Source organism: Oncorhynchus masou, chromosome 27, assembly GCF_036934945.1.
Source record: "Oncorhynchus masou masou isolate Uvic2021 chromosome 27, UVic_Omas_1.1, whole genome shotgun sequence".
NCBI classification, from domain to species: domain Eukaryota; kingdom Metazoa; phylum Chordata; class Actinopteri; order Salmoniformes; family Salmonidae; genus Oncorhynchus; species Oncorhynchus masou.
In genome coordinates this window covers 40,602,227-40,623,381 of record NC_088238.1, presented here as the reverse complement: position 1 = coordinate 40,623,381, position 21,155 = coordinate 40,602,227, and the positions used below count along the sequence as shown (strand labels likewise).

At 41.7% G+C, this 21,155-nt stretch overlaps 2 protein-coding genes across 6 annotated transcripts in view; one reads left to right on the top strand and one right to left on the bottom strand.

Moving 5' to 3' along the window:
• Window positions 1-1,205: 1,205 nt before the first annotated feature.
• LOC135516155 (NACHT, LRR and PYD domains-containing protein 1 homolog) lies at window positions 1,206-10,096 on the top strand. Of its 2 annotated transcripts, none has more exons than XM_064940235.1 (8): window positions 1,206-1,365; window positions 1,560-1,642; window positions 5,108-5,145; window positions 5,283-5,347; window positions 5,431-6,028; window positions 6,408-6,533; window positions 6,669-6,801; window positions 7,086-10,096. In XM_064940235.1, exons 2-8 carry the CDS (start codon window positions 1,621-1,623, stop codon window positions 7,376-7,378), a joined length of 1,275 nt encoding a protein of 424 aa, XP_064796307.1. In that variant the 5' UTR covers window positions 1,206-1,365; window positions 1,560-1,620; the 3' UTR covers window positions 7,379-10,096. The 2 variants fall into 2 exon arrangements, with proteins under 2 accessions (XP_064796307.1, XP_064796308.1); XM_064940236.1 differs by lacking the exon at window positions 1,206-1,365 and having other exon boundaries at window positions 1,375-1,642; window positions 5,431-5,651; window positions 5,769-6,028.
• LOC135516154 (E3 ubiquitin/ISG15 ligase TRIM25-like) overlaps window positions 10,086-21,155 on the bottom strand; it is a 34,958-nt gene continuing 23,888 nt past the window's right edge. For 2 of the 4 annotated variants that reach the window (XM_064940233.1, XM_064940232.1), the window contains exon 9: window positions 11,387-15,217. In XM_064940233.1, the coding sequence (XP_064796305.1) occupies window positions 15,033-15,217 (185 nt within the window). In that variant the 3' untranslated portion in view covers window positions 11,387-15,032. The other 2 variants (XR_010451900.1, XM_064940234.1) reach the window with 2 other exon arrangements.

Below are 21,155 nucleotides of genomic sequence, written 5' to 3'. Positions count from 1 at the left end.
CTATTCATATGGTTTAACAAAAAACTATCCATTGTTTTCAAGCATGATAGCTGTACTTTTAGTTTATGGTTGATGCAGCTTATTGTCCATTAGCCAATTGGCATTTCCCAACAATTTCAAAGCACGTGAATGCATCCAACTGGTAGTTACGACAACACAATTGGTAAATTCCCACCTCCCACATGGCTTCAAACTCAGCTTTAGATGTAATATTGGGTAGGAAATTTTACCATTATACTAGATTATCCATCCGATGTACTCTAAAAGGTACTGACTAGTACCATGTGAGTTCCAATGTGTACATTGCATGGTACCTTATGTGTACCTTTGACCTTTTTGTAAACCAGGGAACAACACTGTACCGTAACCATACCCTTAGTTTTGAGTGTGTGGAAGATATGTTCCTGGTAACAAATAACCGTCTGATGGCACAACTGAGACATTGATGCACTCCAGACCAAAAGTTTGTTAGTTCAAATTCTGAGAGCCTTTATGCACACTTATGGGCGAGATTCTATCAGATCCACTCTAGCGGACACCCGTAATTAAATGCAATTGCAAGTGAAGCATGCCAAGTAAATTTGTAGAATGTGCCGAAAAGTATCCAAGTTTATTGCGATTGACAGTAAATATATAGCCAAACACTAATATAGCATCCAATTACTGTAGAAATGTGCCGTGCAATGACTGTAAAATAGACCACATAATTAACATCAATGGCTTACAGTGTGGTTTCATGTTATCACAATGTGGAAACGTGTTTTTGGAACACTTCATATGTGACATTTACGCTGATCTTTCTGCTGCGCCACGAAATTTGTAGCATTCACCTAAACATTAATTACGATAATACATCTCTGCACTTAGGACAATAGGGCCTTCAGCACTGTATCATCACATGTGAAGTGTTCTAAAAACACATGGTTTTACATGACTTCACTTGTGAAAATCCACTTGTGAAATATCATCACATGAAGAGTTCCAAAAACACATGATTTCACATTTGAAAGTCCACATCACATGGTAAGTGTTCCATAAACACATGGTTTCACAAGATTTCACATATGCAAAACATGTGGAAACGTTACTTGTGAAATCATGTGGTTTTTCTGTAAAGGTTATGTTGAGTTTAGAATATCTTGGGGGTCAGATTAGATCATTATTGTCTTTTGTTGAATTGATATAACATTCTAACAGTATGTAGCATTATCTAGTCCAAATGACGCAATTCCACTATATGTATTGATTTGCATTAATTTAATTTCGGAACTTTTATCTTGAAGGCCAACCGTTGATTCCACTACTGTGGCTAATCGCTATTGTGGCTCAGTTCACATCGGTAGGACGTTCCAGCCTTCTCCCTAGGTACGTACTTTCTCACATCCGGGAAAGAATCTTCTATTTTTCATTCTCTTCATTTTCTGAGAGAGGGTTATTTGTTATTGTATATGCATTTAGTGGATGTTACAGGGAGAAAATAACACAGGTGGAGATATGTCAAAATAAGGCTGCATTTGGAGAAAATAAACAAGTACTCGACGTCCGGTTGTGAATTACAGTTGAACCAGACAGAAGCAGGCAGCCGACGTCATTATCCATTTGAACTGTATCGGACCGAAAATGGCCACGTTAAAACAACAAGGTGAGTGTTATGCCGATACCCTTCTGTGAGGTAGGCCTACTCTTGTTATTTCATTGTAGGGCGACTGTATGTGCATTAAAAAGCGTGCGCATAAATAAGAGAAGAACCTTGCTTTCTTCCTATGTTCCTGCCTTGAAGGGAGTTTTTGTAGCCAAGTAACTTGCTTCCGCAACAGCATTGCTTGCTCTTTGGAGTTTTAATCTGTAAATCTGTAAAGCACTTTATGCCAACTGCTGATGTAAAAGGGGCTTTTATAAGTAAATTTGATGTACTATGTAAAGAACTGACATGAATTTCCACAAAGGTGGTTGACTTCCCAGAAGTGTGTCTAAAGCTATGTGAATATGTGCCATGTAAAAAAAACTAACGTTTAAGTTCATTGCTCAGAACATGAGAACATATGAAAGCTGGTGGTTCCTTTTAACAGGAGTCTTCAATATTCCCAGGTAAGAAGTTTTAGGTTGGCCTCCCGGGTGGCGCAGTGGTCTGCAGTGCCACCAGAGATTCTGGGTGCGAGCCCAGGCTCTGTCGCAGCCGGCCACGATTGGGCGACGCACAATTGGCACAACGTCGTCCGGGTTAGGGAGGGTTTGGCCAGCAGGGATATCCTTGTCTCATCACGCACAAGTGACTCCTGTGGCGGGCCGGGAGCAGTGCACGCTGACCAGGTCACCAGGTGTACGGTGATTCCTCCGACACATTGGTGCGGCTGGCTTCCGGGTTGGATGTGCATTGTGTTAAGAAGCAGTGCAGCTAGGTTGGGTTGTGTTTCGGAGGACACATGGCTCTCGACCTTCACCTCTACCGAGTCCGTATGGGAGTTACAGTGATGAGACAAGACTGTAATTCCTACCAATTGGATACCACGAAATTGGGGAGAAAAAAAGGGGGTAAAATAATAATTTAAAAATAAGTTTTAGGTTGTAGTTTATTATAGGACTCTCTCTCTATACCATTTGTATTTCATATACCTTTGGGTATTGGATGTTCTTATATATAGGCACTTTAGTATTGCCAGTGTAACAGTATAGCTTCCGTCCCTCTCCTCGCCCCTACCTGGGCTCGAACGAGGAACACATTGACAACAGTCACCCTCGAAGCATCGTTACCCATCCCTCCACAAAAACCACGGCCCTTGCAAGGGGACCAACTACTTCAAGGTCTCAGAGCAAGTGGCGTCACCGATTGAAACGCTATTAGCGCGCACCCCGCTAACTAGCTAGCGATTTCACATCGGTTACACCAGCCTAATCTTGGGAGTTGATAGGCTTGAAGTCATAAACAGCTCAATGCTTGAAGCACAGCGAAGAGCTGCTGTCAAACGCACAACAGTGCTGTTTGAATGAATGCTTACGAGCCTGCTGCTGCCTACCACCACTCAGACTGCTCTATCAAATCATAGACTTAATTATAACAATAACACACAGAAATACGAGTCTTACGTCATTAATATGGTCAAATCCGGAAACTATAATTTCAAAAACAAAACGTGGGTAACCGGCTGAAAAGTCCCACCGGCACACTTTTTTGGTTACTACATGATTCCATATGTGTTATTTCATAGTTTTGATGTCTTCACTATTATTCTACGATGTAGAAAATAGTACAAATAAACAAAAACCCTGGAATAACTAGGTGTCCAAACTTTTGACTAGTACTGTATTTAGTGCAATACATAGGATAGAATGGTATATGTACAGCAATAGTTAAATAGGATAGGCCTTGACTAGAATACATTATATACATATAAAGTGGGTTAAAAGGTATGTAAACATTATTCCAATGACCAGTGTTACATGACTGTGTACAGTGCTTTCAGAAAGTATTCAGACCACATGATATTTTCCACAATTTGTTACGTTACATGCTTATTCTAAAATGGATTCACTTGTTTTTTCCCCACCTCAATCTACACACAAACTGATATCACATTTACATAAGTATTCAGACCCTTTACTCGGTACTTTGTTGAAGCACCTTTGGCAGGGATTACAGCCTCAAATCTTCTTGGGTATAACACTACTAGCTTGGCACACCTGTATTTGGTGAGTTTCTCCCATTCTTGTCTGCAGATCCTCTCAAGCTCTGTCAGGCTGGATGGGGAGCGTCGCTGCACAGGTAATTTCAGGTCTCTCCAGAGATGTTCGATCGGGTTCAAGTCCAGGCTCCGGCTGGGCCACTCAGGTCCTCATGCATTGTCTTGGCTGTGTGCTTAGGATCGTTGTCCTGTTAGAAGGTAAACCTTTGCCCCAGTCTGAGGTCCTGAGTGCTCTGGAGCAGGTTTTCCATCAAGGATCTCTCTGTACTTTTCTCTGTTAATTTTCTCTCAATTCTGACTCGTCTCCCAGTCCCTGCCACTGAAAAACATCCCAACAGCATGATGCTGCCACCACCATGCTTCACTGTAGGGATGGTGCCAGGTTTTCTCCAGATGTGATGTTTGGCATTCAGGCCAAAGAGTTCAATCTTGGGTTCATCAGACCAGAGAATCTTGTTTCTCATGGTCAGAGTCCTTTAGGTGCCTTTTGGCAGACTCCAGGCGGGCTGTCATGTGCCTTTTACTGAGGAGTGGCTTCCATCTGGCCATTCTACCATAAAGGCCTGATTGATGGAGTGCTACAAAGATGGTTGTCCTTCTGGAAGGTACTTGATCACCTCCCTGACCAAGGCCCTTCTCCCCTGATTTCTCAGTTTGCCTGTGTGGCCAGCTCTAAGAAGAGTCTTGGTGTTTCCAAACTTCTTCTATTTAAGAATAATGGAGGCCACTGTATTCTTGGGGACATTCAATGCTTTTGGTACACTTCCATCCCAGATCTGTGTCTCGATACAATCCTATCACAGATGTGGGACCTTTTATATAGACTGGTGTGTGCCTTTCCAAATAATGTCAAATCATTTGAATATACTACAGGTGGACTCCAAGTTGTAGAAACATCTCAACGATGATCAATGGAAACTGGATGTACCTGAGCTCAATTTCGAGTCTCAAAGCAAAGGGTCTGAATACATATGTAAATAAGGTATTTCTGTTAATTTTGAATAAATTTACTAACATTTTAAAAACCTGTTTTTGCTTTGTCATTACGGGATATCGTGTCGAGATTGATTAGAATAAGGCTGTAACGTAACAAAATGTGGAAAAAGTCAAGGGGTCTGAATACTTTCCAAACACACTGTATACAGGGCAACAGCCTCTAAGGTGCAAGGTTGAGTAACCGGGTGGTAGCTGGCTAGTGACAGTGACTAAATTTCAGGGCAGGGCGCTGTACTGGGTGAAGGCCGTCTAGTGGTGACTATTTGAAAGTCTGATGGCTTTGAGATAAAGTTGTTTTATCAGCTTAAGATGGCAGTCCCCCCCCCCCCCCCCTTTTCAGCTTTGATGCACCTGTACTGACCACTCTCTTACTTGATAGATACATGCATTGTCTGGTTATGTTATTTATTTATTATGTGACTTGTCTTCAGATACTCTGATGGAATGCTTGAGTTGCAGCCATCTTAAGGTGAGGACAACGTGTTGATATTATGAATAATCTACTTATTCTACACAAGGTTCATAACTGTTGTTACAATAATTTAAATATTTTTGAAAGATTAATCTGAAGGTTTTACCATATTTGGTTGGCTCAATCCTATACAGACCGCAGAAACTTGGATTGCGCTTGAGCCGTTAGTGTCTACAGAAAATGAGATTTCAATCTACAGGTAAACACCTTGGATCAACAGAGGATTTAGTAATTCAGTTTATTTAATATTTTGGTTACCTAATTTGCATTCCCTTCTTCCAGACTTGAATCTATCGCAGGACGCTATGAGTGCACAATATCAGGGCTGCGCTGGGTATGTGAGAGCAAAGTCACACTTCTGTACCACTTCAGCTCTTGGGAACCTCACAGGGCAGTGCTACAAAGCATGGGGTACAGGCAAGCAGGCCCCCTACTGGACATCAAAATCATTGAAGGAAAACTGAAAGAAGTGCATCTGCCACATTTTGCCTGTTTTGGTGAACGTATGGATATCAGCTATACTGAACAAGACATTGTTTTATTTACCTGGGAATTCTCAATACATATTAAAATAAATGTTTTAATCAAACTGATAATGTTCTGGTTTCTGTCCATTTTAGGGGTTGGAGATTGTTATGATCCCTCTATAAAGCAGAAAGTGAGAGTTCTTCATGTAGAAGGCCATGGTGTGTCCATAGAACAAGTGGATAAGGTCACCCGCTTCCACGTCAAGATTCTCCATCCATCTTTCTCTCTGAGAGGTGTTATCCTGCAGGCATTAGGGTGTTCCGTGCACTGTGACTTGCAGATCTACCGAGCCAGGACAGCACACCTCACGCTACATGTTTATCTGATGCCATGTGATCCTGCACTAACACAGGTTATAAAGGCTAACTCTGTTCCTCTTCCTCATTGTTACTTCCATATACAGTATTTATACAACCAGGATGGTCCCCAGCAACAATTTACATTGACTTAAAAAAAAAAAAATCAAAACACTCCAGATCAGACAAACGTAAAACAATCAGGCACCCTGATCAAAGCGTTAGCCAAGACGTGTTGGTGTATTTTAATGACTTAGCCCACACATTTTAAAGGTTTATCAATTTTCAAACCCACACGTGCCTGGACTTGGATTTTTTTATGACACTTCGCACCCATGTTATAGTTTTTTTCTTGTCAAACAATGTTGAGAACAAATGGTAATTGGAAGTATACACTGCAATAGACCGTGATGGATATGTTTGCTTGTTCTACAGGCAGTGGAGAAGCAGGAGAAGTGTCATGGATCCACAAGGATCCTGAAACCAAGACCAGAGAAGTCCCAATGGTTGACTAGTGATTTCTACCTCACAACATCCTGTCCTTCTGATGTCAACCCTCGTGTACGGTTTGAACTTGTATAGAACATTAATGAAATCCAAAACATTGCACATTCCCAGAAAACCCCCCCAAGAATGACTAATTTCAAAAAACTGTTCCATGTCTGTTAGTCTAACACTATCTATCTATTGTCTCAGAGATTGGAGCTCGCACATGTTGACCCACCAAACTTCTTTGAGATGTTTATAAGAGACGCAGATTTAGACTTCAGTCTGAACCTAAGCTGTAAAAGTCGTAAACAAACCATATGGAACCACGAAATACGAGCAGGTCAGAAAAGATCCATTGGCTTAGTAACCATAAATGTCAAATATAGTTTAAAGCCGGGATTCCTCAGGCAAGTTGCATGCTGCAATACAGACAATTCGCCTTTTAAAAGGCATATTCCTTTACATTCACGGTAAACACGGATGATATCGGCTCAATCGTAAACTATATTAAAAAGTCAACTGTAATGCACTTGCCAATTCTGCGCCTTTGATTGAATCCCATCCTAGAAATGTGTTTAAGGGTCATAAGTAAAGGCAAACTAATTGTATCAGTTTCCTTTATAGCTGAATACAGGGGTTCCATCTTGACCTCAGGCCAGCACTTTGTGGACCTCCACCAGACAGCCCTGATTGACAGAGTGAGCCAAGTTGGTCCCATCTTGGACAGACTCCTGAAGAGTGGAGTCATCACTGCTGATGGCTACAGTGACGTGATAGCTGAAAGAAATAACCAGAAGAAGATGAAGGCGCTCTTTGATGGGCCCTTAAATGGGTGTGGCCCCGAATGCAAAGATCGGTTCTTAGAGATCCTGACAGAGCTGGAGCCATACCTAATCAATCACCTGAAGCTGGAATGATGAGCTAGGTTGGTGAAAGGGGGGGCATTTGAAGTTTATTTAGGGGGAAAGAGCATGAATGAGTTCAGTTACTTTATTTCTTTATAAAATGTGCATATTATAATTATTTTATATCATTCCTTATATTTCTACATGTACAGTTGGAAGTCGGATGTTTACATAAACAAGTTTTAATGACTCCAACATAAGTCTTTCAACCACTCCACAAATTTCTTGCCAAAACTATAGGACATCTACTTTGTGCATGACACAGGTAATTTGTCCAACAATTGTTTACAGACAGATTATTTCACTTATAATTCACTGTATCACAATTCCAGTGGGTCAGAAGTTGACATACACTAAATTGACTGTGCCTTTAAACAGCTTGGAAAGTTCCCGAAAATTGTCATGGCTTTAGAAGCTCCTGATAGGCTAATTGATATCATTTGAGTTAATTGGAGGTGTACCCATGAATGTATTTCAAGGCCTACCTTCAAACTCAGTGCCTCTTTGCTTGACATCATTGGAAAATCAAAAGAAATCATCCTTGGGATAAATTTCCAAGCGCCTGAAGGTACCACGTTCATCTGTACAAAAAAATAGTACGCAAGTATAAACACCATGGGACCACGCAGCCGTCATACTGCTCAGGAAGGAGATGCGTTCTGTCTCCTAGATATGAACGTACTTTGGTGCGAAAAGTACAAATCAATTCCAGAACAACAGCAAAGGACCTTGTGAAGATGCTGGAGGAAACAGGTACAAAAGTATCTATATCCACAGTAAAACGAGTCCTATATCGACATAACCTGAAAGGCCGCTCAGCAAGGAAGAGGCCACTGCTCCAAAACCGCCATAAAAAAGCCAGACTACGGTTTGCGACTGCACATGGGGACAAAGATCGTACTTTTTGGAGAAATGTCCTCTGGTCTGATGAAACAAAAATAGAACTGTTTTGCCATAATGACCATCCTTATGTTTGGAGGAAAATGGGGGAGACTTGCAAGCCTAAGAACACCATCCCAACCGTGAGGACAACAAAGTCAAGCTATTGGAGTGGCCATCACAACACCATGACTTCAATCCTATTGAACATTTGTGGGCTAAACAATTAAAAAGGCTATGCTACCAAATACTAATTGAGTGTATGTAAACTTTTGACCCACTGGGAATGTGACAAAATAAATAAAAGCTGAAATAAATCTACTATTATTCTGACATTTCACATTCTTAAAATAAAGTGATGATCCTAACTGACCTTAGACAGGGAATTTTTACTCAGATGAAATGTCAGGAATTGTATTTGGCTAAGGTGTATGTAAACCTCTGACTTCAACTGTAGTGGGGGGGGTCCTCCATCAAATGTTTTGGGCATCTAAAGCTCATTTCCTGCATTTCTACACAATGTAATATGACCCTTTGGAGGTTACTGTTATTGTAGATACATTCCAGTTATATTTAAACACTTCTAATAATAATCATGAATAATGATGTGTGAGAAAGTCAAAACGCGCAAAAATGAGAACCTCCCCTGTTGTTGTAATGGTGAGGTTAGCCTTGTCTTGGGGGTATGATATGTGTGTGTCGTAACTTTCTCACTCACTCATTATTATCCGTAATCATAGTATCATCCACATTAATCTAGACGTGTTTAGAAACATTCTATTCTTATTTACAATAAAGGTGACTTAAATGACACTACATTATTTACCATTAATTTGTACTGGGCACAAAATAATCTGAGAAACAACCAAAACAGACAGCAATTGCATCCAACAAATTTGTAGATTCACCAGCTTGATGTACTCATTGTGTGCTATGAATGTGGGACCAAATACTTAACTTGTGAATTTGTCCCAATACCTTTGCTCCCCTAAAATGGGGGACTATGTACAAAAAAAATGCTGTAATTTCTAAACAATTCACCCAATATGGATGAAAATATCCTAAAATTAAAGCTGACAGTCTGCACTTTAAGTTCATAGTAAATTTTATTGGTCGCAAACATTTAGCAGATGTTATTGCAGGTGTAGTGAAATGCTTATTCATCACTACCTTACAGGTTCTACTCAATACATTGTTTCACTAATTTACATGAGTGTTAAGTCAGTACTGACGATTTTGTAATTTGAGTAGTGATGAGCAGTGGCACGGGGCGACCGCACAATTTCAGGGGAAATAGTGATATTTGCGCGATCGGTTTTCTATCACTCATTTACACATCACGTCAAAGATATGTCACCGTGTGGGACTGGATCAATTAACCTTGTCAGAGTGGGCGCCCTGATTATATTTTATGAGCTGGGCAGGTCTCCCACTCAAAAGTACGAGATGGGGAGGGGGTAGGTTGACCTCAGGTCTCCCCACCGGAAGCCCGATGGAGGAGAGGGGGAATCTATCAAACAGCGCACATCTAACTTTGTACAGTACTAATGCAATTAGTAAAAATATTTACACTACCAAATAAACCACAATTCATTCATAATAGTGTGAATATATAGTTTGACATATTGTTGCATTTTTTTCTGGTTTGTGCAAAATCATTAAAAATAATATTAAACCAGTCTGCACACCACCAAGGTGAATTGGTTTAGTCTTGACTCTTGGTTGACATTGTTGGGGGATGGGTAATGTATCGATGCTCGAGTGCCAAACCAACACACGTTTTTGTATGTTTTAAATGTTTTGATTATTTTTGTGTTCCAAATTTCTGAATAAAAATTAGTTAGTGCAGAATGGTGCTTTTTTGTTGTTGTTGGTGGGGGGGGAGCTGAAGGGGGGGGGGGGGCTTCGCCCAGGGAGCCATACAAGCTAGAACCGCCATTGGATGAGCAGAGTTTTGGAACATGTCTTCTGGTGAATAGACATTTCCTATTTGCATTACAACACAATTTCGTAATGGCTTGTTTTTATTTGAGGCATTTGGGAATCTACTACTTAACAGCTATGAAAAAGCATCTTGCATTTGACTGGCAGCTTCAGTGTCGCCGGTCGGGAGAAGGGCGGGTGAGCTGTGAGGAAAATGGCCACCAGAAAGGCAGGAGCACGGCTACCGCTTGATAAAGCGGAATATAGCAGGCGTCCTGTGAATGAGTCGATTGGCAAAAAAAAAAAGCAAATGGTCGAGGGACAGCTATTGGGGATCTTGGAGTGTTCGGGCGTCACAAGATTGTGATCATGAAAAAGGAAACTGACATATTTTATATCACTATCATGCACACGCACCCTCACACATAAGGATGGCTCTGTTGCAGAAAGACATACATGTTTGAGAGTGTCTTGATGCTGCTGTATTGTTTGTCCTTCATGTTCTAATACTTTACCCATTCCTTGTTTTTTTGTAATAAATAATTATAAAATAACATTTTTTTAAAGCCCTGGAGGTTGTTGCTGAGAAAAAGTCTCAATGTAGAACTGGCACAAGCGCAGGGTGCAGCATTGTATTACTAATGCCCTAGACAATAGAAAGTACTGCGCCGCCTTGTTCATAGATTTGTCTAAAGCTTTTGACACTGTAGACCATGCAATACTTTCAGGTAAGCTGTCGTTAATAGGACTGGGATCAGATGCTGTTAATAGGACTGGGATAAGGTTTACATCCCTGTTAGTAAGCATTTATCCTTTGCCAAGATAACCCATCCACCTGACAGCTGTGGCATACCAAGAAGCTGATTAAACAGCATGATCATTACACAGGTGCACCTTGTGCTGGGGACAACAAAAGGAAACTAAAATGTGCAGTTTTGTCATACAACACAATGCAACAGATGTCTCAAGTTGAGGGAGCGTGCAATTGGCATGCTGACTGCAGGAATGTCCACCAGAGCTGTTTGCAGATAATGAATTGAATGTTAATTTCTCTACCATAAGCCTTCTCCAACATCATTTTAGGGAATTTGGAATTCCAATGTCCAAATGGCCCCATATTCACAGACCATGTGTAACCTCGCCAGCCCAGGACCTCCACATCTGGCTTTTTCACCTGCGGGATTGTCACCATTGGTGGTCTGAAAGAAGCCAATGAAATGTAATAACAGCACAATGCATTTATTTATCTTTATAACATTCATGCAGAATTGATTGGCTGGATAGAACGACAACTAATTTGCTCAAAATCACCCGTATGAAAATCCCTGAAAAATATACTATTTTGTCAAATGATATTTACAAACATTCACTGTCAACTTTCGTAACAATGTGAAGAAAAAACAGATCCCATGCAAGACACAAAAGCCATGATGTACCACCATGTTATTTGCAGAACTTATTTGCAAATACATAGGCATACAAAATATGTCTAAAATAGCACACATTATCGATTGCTACAGTCATTAGAAGTAGACCTGCAAATGTTTCTCCGAACTGCAAGTCATGAAACATGGGTCGTATTCATTAGTATGCACCATTTCAAAACTTTTTGCAATGGGAAAGGAGAACAAGGGCTTCTTATTGGACAAGTCCTGGTCCATCCTTCCCAGTTTTCTTGTTTGGTCCCTAATGAATAGGACCGTGGGTGTGCAAATGATTACAAACATATACTGCATTATATTGTGCATTATTAAACAGATTGATAAACATTATCTCAACTTATTTGACAAATTGCGAACAGCTTTTGAAGAACACACCCACGTTTTACACATCTACCCGCCTGTCAAGTCTCCTTTGTTTTCTTTCTACAATCCATCTTCTGTATAAATTCACGTGTCAGAATTCAGTCAAGACGTGTGCACTCACGTGTCTCGTTACACAAACACCTAAATGCTAGCCTGGTCCCAGATCTGTTTTTGCCATCTTGCTAACCCCTATGGTTATAAATATTGGACTCAAGGAACCTAGATGTACTAAATTAGTTGTGAACTATTGTGGTTTGAAATTCATATCTGCAGGTAAGTGCAATACCTTTTAATTATTTACATAATATTAATTATCCAGTGCACTCAAATAATAAACACAGTATAACAATGCTCCATGCATTCAACCAGAGAATACAAAATAAAAAGTAGCTTTCACTGTATTCGGAAAGTGATTTTTTTCCACATTTTGTTACATTACAGCCTTATTATAAAATGTATTCAATTGTATTAAACTAAAACAGCCTGATTATAAAATGTATTAAATTGTATTAAACTAAAAACAGGACTACTTTATTTACATAAGTATTCAGACCCTTTGCTATTAGACTCGCAATTGAGCTCAGGTCCATCCTGTTTCCATTGATCATCCTTGATGTTTCTACGACTTGATTGGAGTCCACCTAAATTCAATTGATTGGACATGATTTGGAAAGCCACACACCTGTCTATATGGTGCCACAGTTGACAGTGCATGTCAGCAAAAACCAAACCATGAGGTCGAAGGAATTGGAACACAGTAGCCTTCATCATTCTTAAATGGAAGACGTTTGTAACCACCAAGACCCTTCCAAGAGCTGGCCGCCCGGCCAAACTGAGTAATCGGAGGAGAAGGGCCTTGGTCAGGGAGGTGACCAAGAACCCGATGGTCACTCTGACAGAGTTCGAGCATTCCTCTGTGGAGATCGGAGAACCTTCCAGAAGGACAACCATCTCTGCACCACTCCACCAATCAGGCCTTTATGGTAGAGTGGCCAGACGGAAGCCATTCCTCAGTAAAACGCACATGACAGTCCGCTTGGAGTTTGCCAAAAGACAACAAAAGACTCTCAGACCCTGAGGGTTATGGTAGTGGCAGCATCATGCTGTGGGGATGTTTTTCCATCGGCAGGGACTGGAAGATTAGTCAGGATCGAAGGAAAGATGAACGGAGCAAAGTATAGAGAGATCCCTAATGAAAACCTGCTCCAGAGCGCTCCAGACTTCAGACTGGGGCGAAGGTTAACCTTCCAACAGGACAACGACCCTAAGCACACAGCCAAGACAACGCAGGAGTGGCTTCGGGACAAGTCTCAATGTCCTTGAGTGGCCCAGCCAGAGCTCGGACTTGAACCCGATCAAACATCTATAGAGACACGCTCCCCATCCAACATGACAGAGCTTGAAAGGCCTTGCAGAGACAATTGGGAAAAACTCCCCAACTACAGGTGTGCCAAGCTTGTAATGTAATACCCAAGCAGACTCGAGGCTGTAATCGCTGCCATAGGTGCTTCAACAAAGTACCGAGTTAAGGGTCTGAATACATAAGTAAATGTGATTTCAGTTTTTTTATACATATGCTAAAATGTTTAGAAACTTGTTTTTGCTTTATAATAATTATGGGGTAGTTTGTGTAAATTGATTTTGGGGAGAGAAAAAAACAAATTTAATACATTACAGCCTTATTCTAAAATGTAACAAAAATATGGAAAAGGTTGAGGGGGTCTCTGAATCCTTACCCGAATGCACTATATACTAGACCAGGTCCTGTATTCATAAAGCGTCTCAGAGTAGGATTTCAGATCTAGGAACAGGTTCCCCCTGTCAATATTAACTTATTCATTATGATCTAAAAAGGCAAAACTCCTACACTGAGGTGTTTTATGACAATGGCCCCAGACCTGGGTCTAAAAACCATTTTAAATCATTTCAAATACTGTACTTGATTGAGTTTGCCTAGTTTACTGAAAGCAATGGAGTATATCTAAAACTGCAAACCTCACCCATCTGGCACACCAGTCAGGTTAGGAACAAGTGCTTTGGTCAAGAAATAAAACAGTTTGAGGTTAGAATTAGAAACCCAGTGTTTAGCTATAACAGTATAATCTTGAACTACAAAAATATAGTCTTTATCCCAAATGGCACCCTACTGCCTAAATCAGGGCTATTCAACTGGTGGCCTGTGGGCTTGCGGGCCAAAATGACAAGCACTATGGTTTCTAGCACCTATGTGGCATTTGGATTCTTCTTTCTTTATATGAGTTTGGCTCTAGTGTGAATGGTTTAAGGGAACAAATACTTTTTGAACCCATTTCTGAAAGCTAAGCACATGTACATGCCTTCTGTTTCCCTCTCTGATGCCCACGAGGACTTGCTAGAGGAAGTGTGACAAAAAAAACACACCAAATGACTGAGGAAAATAAATTCAAAGCATACTTCCTTCAGACTGGAATTTGGCATTACCGGACTTGACATGTGTGTTATTTTTTGAGATACTTCGTTTTCAGAATTTAAAATGACCTAATTACTTTTAAGAAGCTTTAAATGGTGAGCGAACATTGCGCCTTTTCCTTTTCAATTCTTGCATTTTTGGGTTGCACCTCTAACCACATTGGTTGAGCGACATCCACTTCTTTCCTAATTCATTTTAGCAACAATTTAAGAAAAGTACTTTACTGGTGTGTGCTTTTATTTTTTAAACAGTTCTTCCTTAAACTAAACGCATGTGGAAAATGTCTGCCCCCCCTTCAATTAACCTTTTTACATCTGTAAGAATATAGTTGAATAGCCCTGGCCTAAGTAGTGTACAACATTTGACCAAAGCCTGGTCAAAAGTGGTGTACTATATATGAAATATGGTTCCATGCATCCATAAACATCTCCCCTTCGAAACATTGATGTAGAATGTATAATATTTGAAAGGTTTCCCAAAATGGTTGGGAAAATCCTAAATTCAAAGTAAAAATTTTACATGGTCAAATATTGATGTCAGTGGGAGGCTATGAGAGACAGTTTGACAGTTTGGAAGAATGGATTTGACAATTCACCCCATAGTCATTTCATCAGTTCGAATAAATCTCCTCTTCATCTTCCTCACCATAGAGTTCGTCTGCTGACTCGTGGTCGTGTATACCCTCCTCTTCCTCGCTCATCTCCTCCTCTTGTTCATCTCCATCACTGCCATCCTCCTCGTCGTCATCTTCATCCTCCTCTCCTCCGGTGTCCGGCTCTTCCCTGACTGAAGGACCTGGTAGAAGACAAAACCTTTAAAACTAGAATCTGCATTTGGTGAAGCAGAGCCACTGTTCACCCTCAATGCGTTGTTAATTAAATTTCACAATACATATTCTGCTGTTCAATTGCAACATTTGTTGTTGTTTCAAGTAACTTCTTTGTTGTAATATCCCCAACGGATTTGGCAGTTTCACCAAATACAGACTCTAGCTTTAAGAGAACAATACTTTGTCGATTTGTCGTCACTGGGAAACAAATGTGTGTGTATGTGTGTGAGTGTGTTGCACAGTATACTGGTATCACAGTACCAAAATGTCATGATACCAACATTTTTAAATAGCTTAGTAGTTTCATATGATAACACCAACTTTTTCAGCCATACTAATCTAAAGAACCCGCTGGCGCCCATTATAAAATGTTTATAAAGTCCACTGTTTAGTTACATTTTTGACGGGCGGGGATGGAGACCATGATCAGTCTTCTGTTGTTACATTTGTACATTGGAGCAGCATGCAAAGCAATGCAAAGTTGATACATTGTATATAATTTCATCCCTGGTATAACCAAGAGCACAGGCCAGTCTGAGTACAGGCTTTGCAAGTTCGCTGTCAAGCAGCAGTGCCAGAGAGGATAAAACAGCAAAGGAAAGTGCTTGCTCTTGCTCAAACAACAACAAAAAATAGCCTTTTTCTTCTTCCAGCACGATTTTTATATTATTTCACAAACCATGTCAAGGCCATTTTAAACTAATCCCAGACTGCTAATTATTGGTTTGATAACAAACAATGTTGTTCAGTCATGTTACCTAGCTAATTAGATTTTTTAAAATTCAATGCAGTCTGGTATTAGAACGGTAGCCCCTACCTGCAAAAGCAGGGTGTCTGCGGAAAGCTGTGTATCTTGGCTATTGATCGGTGCCTTCAAATCCTTCGTGTGACTTACTACCATATAGGGGGCAAATTAATTTATAAGGGCAGGCCCAGCTGATGACCTCATTTCAAGATGGCTGATATCTACATTCCGGGTAGATTAGTGAAGCATAAATGAAATAAACACAGAATAAGTTGATACACACCGAAAGCCGGGATTCCACAGATCATGGGGATATCTTATTTGTCTGCCTGTGACCTACCGTTTTTGATCACCAGCCCAGAGAGTCAAAATGTATGTATTTTACACAACGTTTCCCCCAAACATCTTACAAGTTAAGCTTCAATTTCGTCTGTGTTTGAGCTATAACTACATGAGGGGTATCTAGCCTATTGCCAATGTTATCTGATGTATGACTTAATAGCAACATTGAATGTCACCGAGTGACTATATCAAAAATATGATGTTGCCTGCTTAAGGCAGCAGCTATGAATAAGTTTACCGACATAGAAGCTTGGAATAAAACGGGAGTGATTTGGACATTGAGGATTTCGACTCGGCCGACGAAGATTGCTTTCTAGAAGGATTGGATCCACTTTTAGATCTGTAAGTAAATTATTTATGACTTTATATAAACTCAGCAGAAACGTCCTCCCAACTGCATTCATTTAATGAAAACTTAACATGTGTAAATATTTGCATGAACAAAACAAGATTCAACAACTGAGACAAACTGAACAAGTTCCACAGACATGTAACTAACAGAAATGGAATAATGTGTCGCTGAACAAAGGGGGGAGTCAAAATCAAAAGTAACAGTGGCCACCAGCTGCATTAAGTACTGCAGTGCATCTCCTACTCATGGACTGCACAAGATTTGCCTGTTCTTGCCATGAGATGTTACCCCACTCTTCCACCAAGGCACCTGCAAGTTCCCGAACATTTCTGAGGGGAATGGCCCTAGGCCTCACCCTCCGATCCAACCGGTTCCAGACGTGCTCAATGGGATTGAGATCCGGGCTCTTCGCTGGCCATGGCAGAACACTGACATTTCTGTCTTGCAGGAAATCACACATAGAATGAGCAGAATGGCTGGTGGCATTGTCATGCTGAAGGGTCATGTCAGGATGAACCTGCAGGAAGTGTACCACATGAGGGAGGAGGATGTCTTCCCTGTAATGCACAGCGGTGAGATTGCATGCAATGACAACAAGCTCAGTCCAATGATGCTGTGATACACCGCCCCAGACCACGACGGACCCTCCATCTCCAAATCGATCTTGCTCCAGAGTACAGGTCTCGGTGGAACGCTCATTCCTTCGACGATAAACGCGAATCCACGATAAACGCGAATCCGACCATCACCCCTGGTGAGACAAAACCGCGACTCGTCAGTGAAGAGCACTTTTTGCCAGTCCTGTTTGGTCCAGCGATGGTGGGTTTGTGCCCATAGGCGACGTTGTTGCCGGTGATGTCTGGTGAGGACCTGCCTTACAACAGGCCTACAAGCCCTCAGTCCAGCCTCTCTCAGCCTATTGTGGACAGTCAGAGCACTGATGGAGGGATTGTGCGTTCCTGGTCTAACTCGGGCAGTTGTTGTTGCCATCCTGTACTTGTCCCACAGGTGTGATGTTCGGATGTACCGATCCTGTGCAGGTGTTGTACACGTGGTCTGCCACTGGGAGGACGATCAGCTGTCCGTCCTGTCTTGCTGTCTTAGGCGTCTCACAGTGCGGACATTGCAATTTATTGCCCTGGCCACATCTGCAGTCCTTATGCCTCCTTGCAGCATGCCTAAGGCACGTTCACACAAATGAGCAGGGACCCCGGGCATCTTTCTTTTGGTGTTTTCAGAGTCAGTAGAAAGGCCTTTTTAGTGTCCTAAGTTAAGTTTTCATAACTGTGACCTTAATTGCCTACCGTCTGTAAGCTGTTAGTGTCTTAACGACCGTTCCACACGTGCATGTTCATTAATGGTTTATGGCACATTGAACAAGCATGGGGAAACAGTGTTTAAACCCTTTACAATGAAGATCTGTGAAGTTATTTGGATGTCTCTGTGAAGTTATTTATATGCTGTCTCATCGTTGTCGGTAATCAGGCCTACCACTGTTGTGTCGTGAGCAAACTTAATGATGGTGTTGGAGTTGTGTTTGTCCACGCAGTCGTGGGTGAACAGGGAGTACAGGAGGGAACTCGGCACAAACCTGAGGGGCCACAATGTCGAGGATCAGCATAGCAGGCGTGTTTGTTGCCTACCCTTACCACCTGGGGTGGCCCATCAGGAAGTCCAGGATCCAGTTGCAGAGGGAGGTGTTTAGTCCCAGGGTCCTTAGTGATGAGCTTTGTGGGCACTATGGTGTTGAACGCTGAGCTGTAGTCAATGAACAGAAATCTCACATAGAAGTTCCTTTTGTCCAGGTGGGAAAAGGGCAGTATGGAGTGCGATTGCATCATCTGTGAATATGTTGGGGGGTGGTATGCAAATTGGAGTGGGTCTAGGGTATGAGGGAGAATACTGTTGATGTGAGCCATGACGAGCCTTTCAAAGCACTTCATAGCTACCGACGGGAGTGCTACTGGGCGGTAATCATTTAGGCAGGTTACCTTCGCTTCCGTGGGTACAGGGACTATGGTGGTCTGCTTGAAACATGTAGGTTTTACAGACTCGGTCAGGGAGTTGAAAATGTCAATGAAGACACTTGCCAGTTGGTCCGCGCATGCTTTGAGTACACGTCCTGGTAATCCGTCTGGCCCCGCAGCTTTGTGAATGTTGACCTGTTTAAACAGATTTAAGTTTCTCTGCATTAAAGTCCTCCGCCACTAGGAGCGACACTTTTGGATGAGCATTTTCATATTTGCTTCTGGCCTTATACAGATGGTTGAGTACACTCTTAGTGCAAGCATCAGTTTCTGGTGGTAAATAGACAGCTACAAATAATATAGACGAAAACTCTCGTGGTAGATAGTGTGGTCTACAGCTTATCATAAGGTACTCTACCTCAGGCGAAAAATACCTTGAGACTTCTTCAATATTAAACATCACGCACCAGCTGTTATTGACAAATAGATGCACACCCCTGCCCCTCGTCTTACCAGAGGTAGCTTCTCTGGCCTGCTGGTGCATGGAAAATCCCGCCAGCTCTATATTATCCATGTCGTCGTTCAGCCATGACTCGGTGAAACATAAGATATTACAGTTAATGTCCCGTTGGTAGTATAATCTTGATCGTAGGTCATCCATTTTATTTTCCTATGGCTGCACGTTGGCCAATAGAACAGATGGCAGTGGAAGTTTACTCACTCGCCTACAAATTCTCAAAAGTCAGCCCAACCTCTGCCCCCTTTTTCTCAGTCTTTTCTTCATGCAAATGACGGGGATTTGTGCCCATTCCCGAGGAAGCAGTATATCCTTCCCGTCAGACTCCTTGAAGAAAAAGGGGGTGTATGTTTGTGGTTCTCACCTCTGCCTCCAAAGTGTTACTGTTTGCATTGTGTGTGTGCTTCACACCTATGTAAGTCACTGTACAGATAAAGTTTAGGCTTGGTGTTTTTACTTGAGTCAACTGTAATTCTGTGTGTCTTACAACAACATATCCCTAGATTTTATTCATCAGGATATGGATGCAGAAGATTTGGATGATGACGTTTGAGAGCCACCCCTCCCCAGCAAGCTCTTTGTGCTAGCCGATTCAGCCTCTGCCTACACGTGGAACCTTTTCATCTATGAAGGCAAGGCGATCACACCCACTAGAAAAGGGCCTTAGTTATGACTGTTATGCAGCTGATGGACTTCTCCTTACTTGGCAGTGAATAACAAGCTATTTGTGGACAATTTATACACTAGACATCTTGAAAAAGCAAGTAGGGGCTTGTAGCATTCGTGGGGAAACCGATTCTAAGGTAAACGACATGACAAACAAAGCGGAGAAGGGGTCCATACTAACAAGCTGCTTTTTGTGAAATGGAGGGACACTAGAGAAGTGACCATGCTCACCACACAGCATAAGGCATTCAAAAAACAACCATGTCTCGAGGAGGGTGAAAAATGCTAAAGGGAATGGGTGAGGAAGAATGTCCCCATTGCTGTTTCTGTGAAGGACTATAATGCCAGCATGGGCGGTGGCGACTTGCTGATGCTCTGATAGGCTACTACCAGGTCCTCCACAAGACTGGGAAGTGGTACAATACTTTTTTTAACCAGTTTGTGGACATGGCGACAGTAAATGCCTACATTCTCCACAAGCAGATTGCCAAAGTAAATGGTCAAAGCCCCCTCTCCCTATTCGCCTTCCAAGACAAGCTGGTGTTGGAAATGGCTGAATTTGGGGCCCAAAGCAACCTCACAACCATCACAATGATACAGGTCAAACATTTTCTGTAACTCTTCACAAGGTTTTCACACACTGTTGCTGGTATTTTTGCCCATTCCTCCATGCAGATCTCCTCTAGAGCAGTGATGTTTTGGGGCTGTTGCTGGGCAACACGGACTTTCAACTCCCTCCAAAGATTTTCTATGGGGTTGAGATCTGGAGACTGGCTAGGCCACTCCAGGACCTTGAAATGCTTCTTACGAAGCCACTCCTTTGTTGCCCGGGCGGTGTGTTTAGGATCATTGTCATGTTGAAAGACCCAGCCACGTTTCATCTTCAATGCCCTTGCTGATGGAAGGAGGTTTTCACTCACTTTTAAGTGGGAGAACTTGCACAATTGGTGGCTGACTAAATACTTTTTGGCCCCACTGTATATGCCACTTGGGAGAAGTTTAGGTAACTTGGAATCGTCCTGTGACCACACCTGACACCACTTACTAAAACATCTGCCCATTCCTAGTTGTTAGGTCTATCAATTCCTTTTTAATGATATTGTTCAGATGTTGCGGAAGCCATCTGATGTGTTTCCAGCTCATCGGTTATTTTGCACGTGCTTGATCTTGTGTATTCCGATCAAGCACACACAAAATTTAACTATGTAACTCCTATCTTCTGATAATTTCCTCATAATCTTCCAGTCTCCTTTCCAAATTTACCAAGTTTTTACATGTCAGAATCATGTAATTACACATGAATAGCAGTAACTTT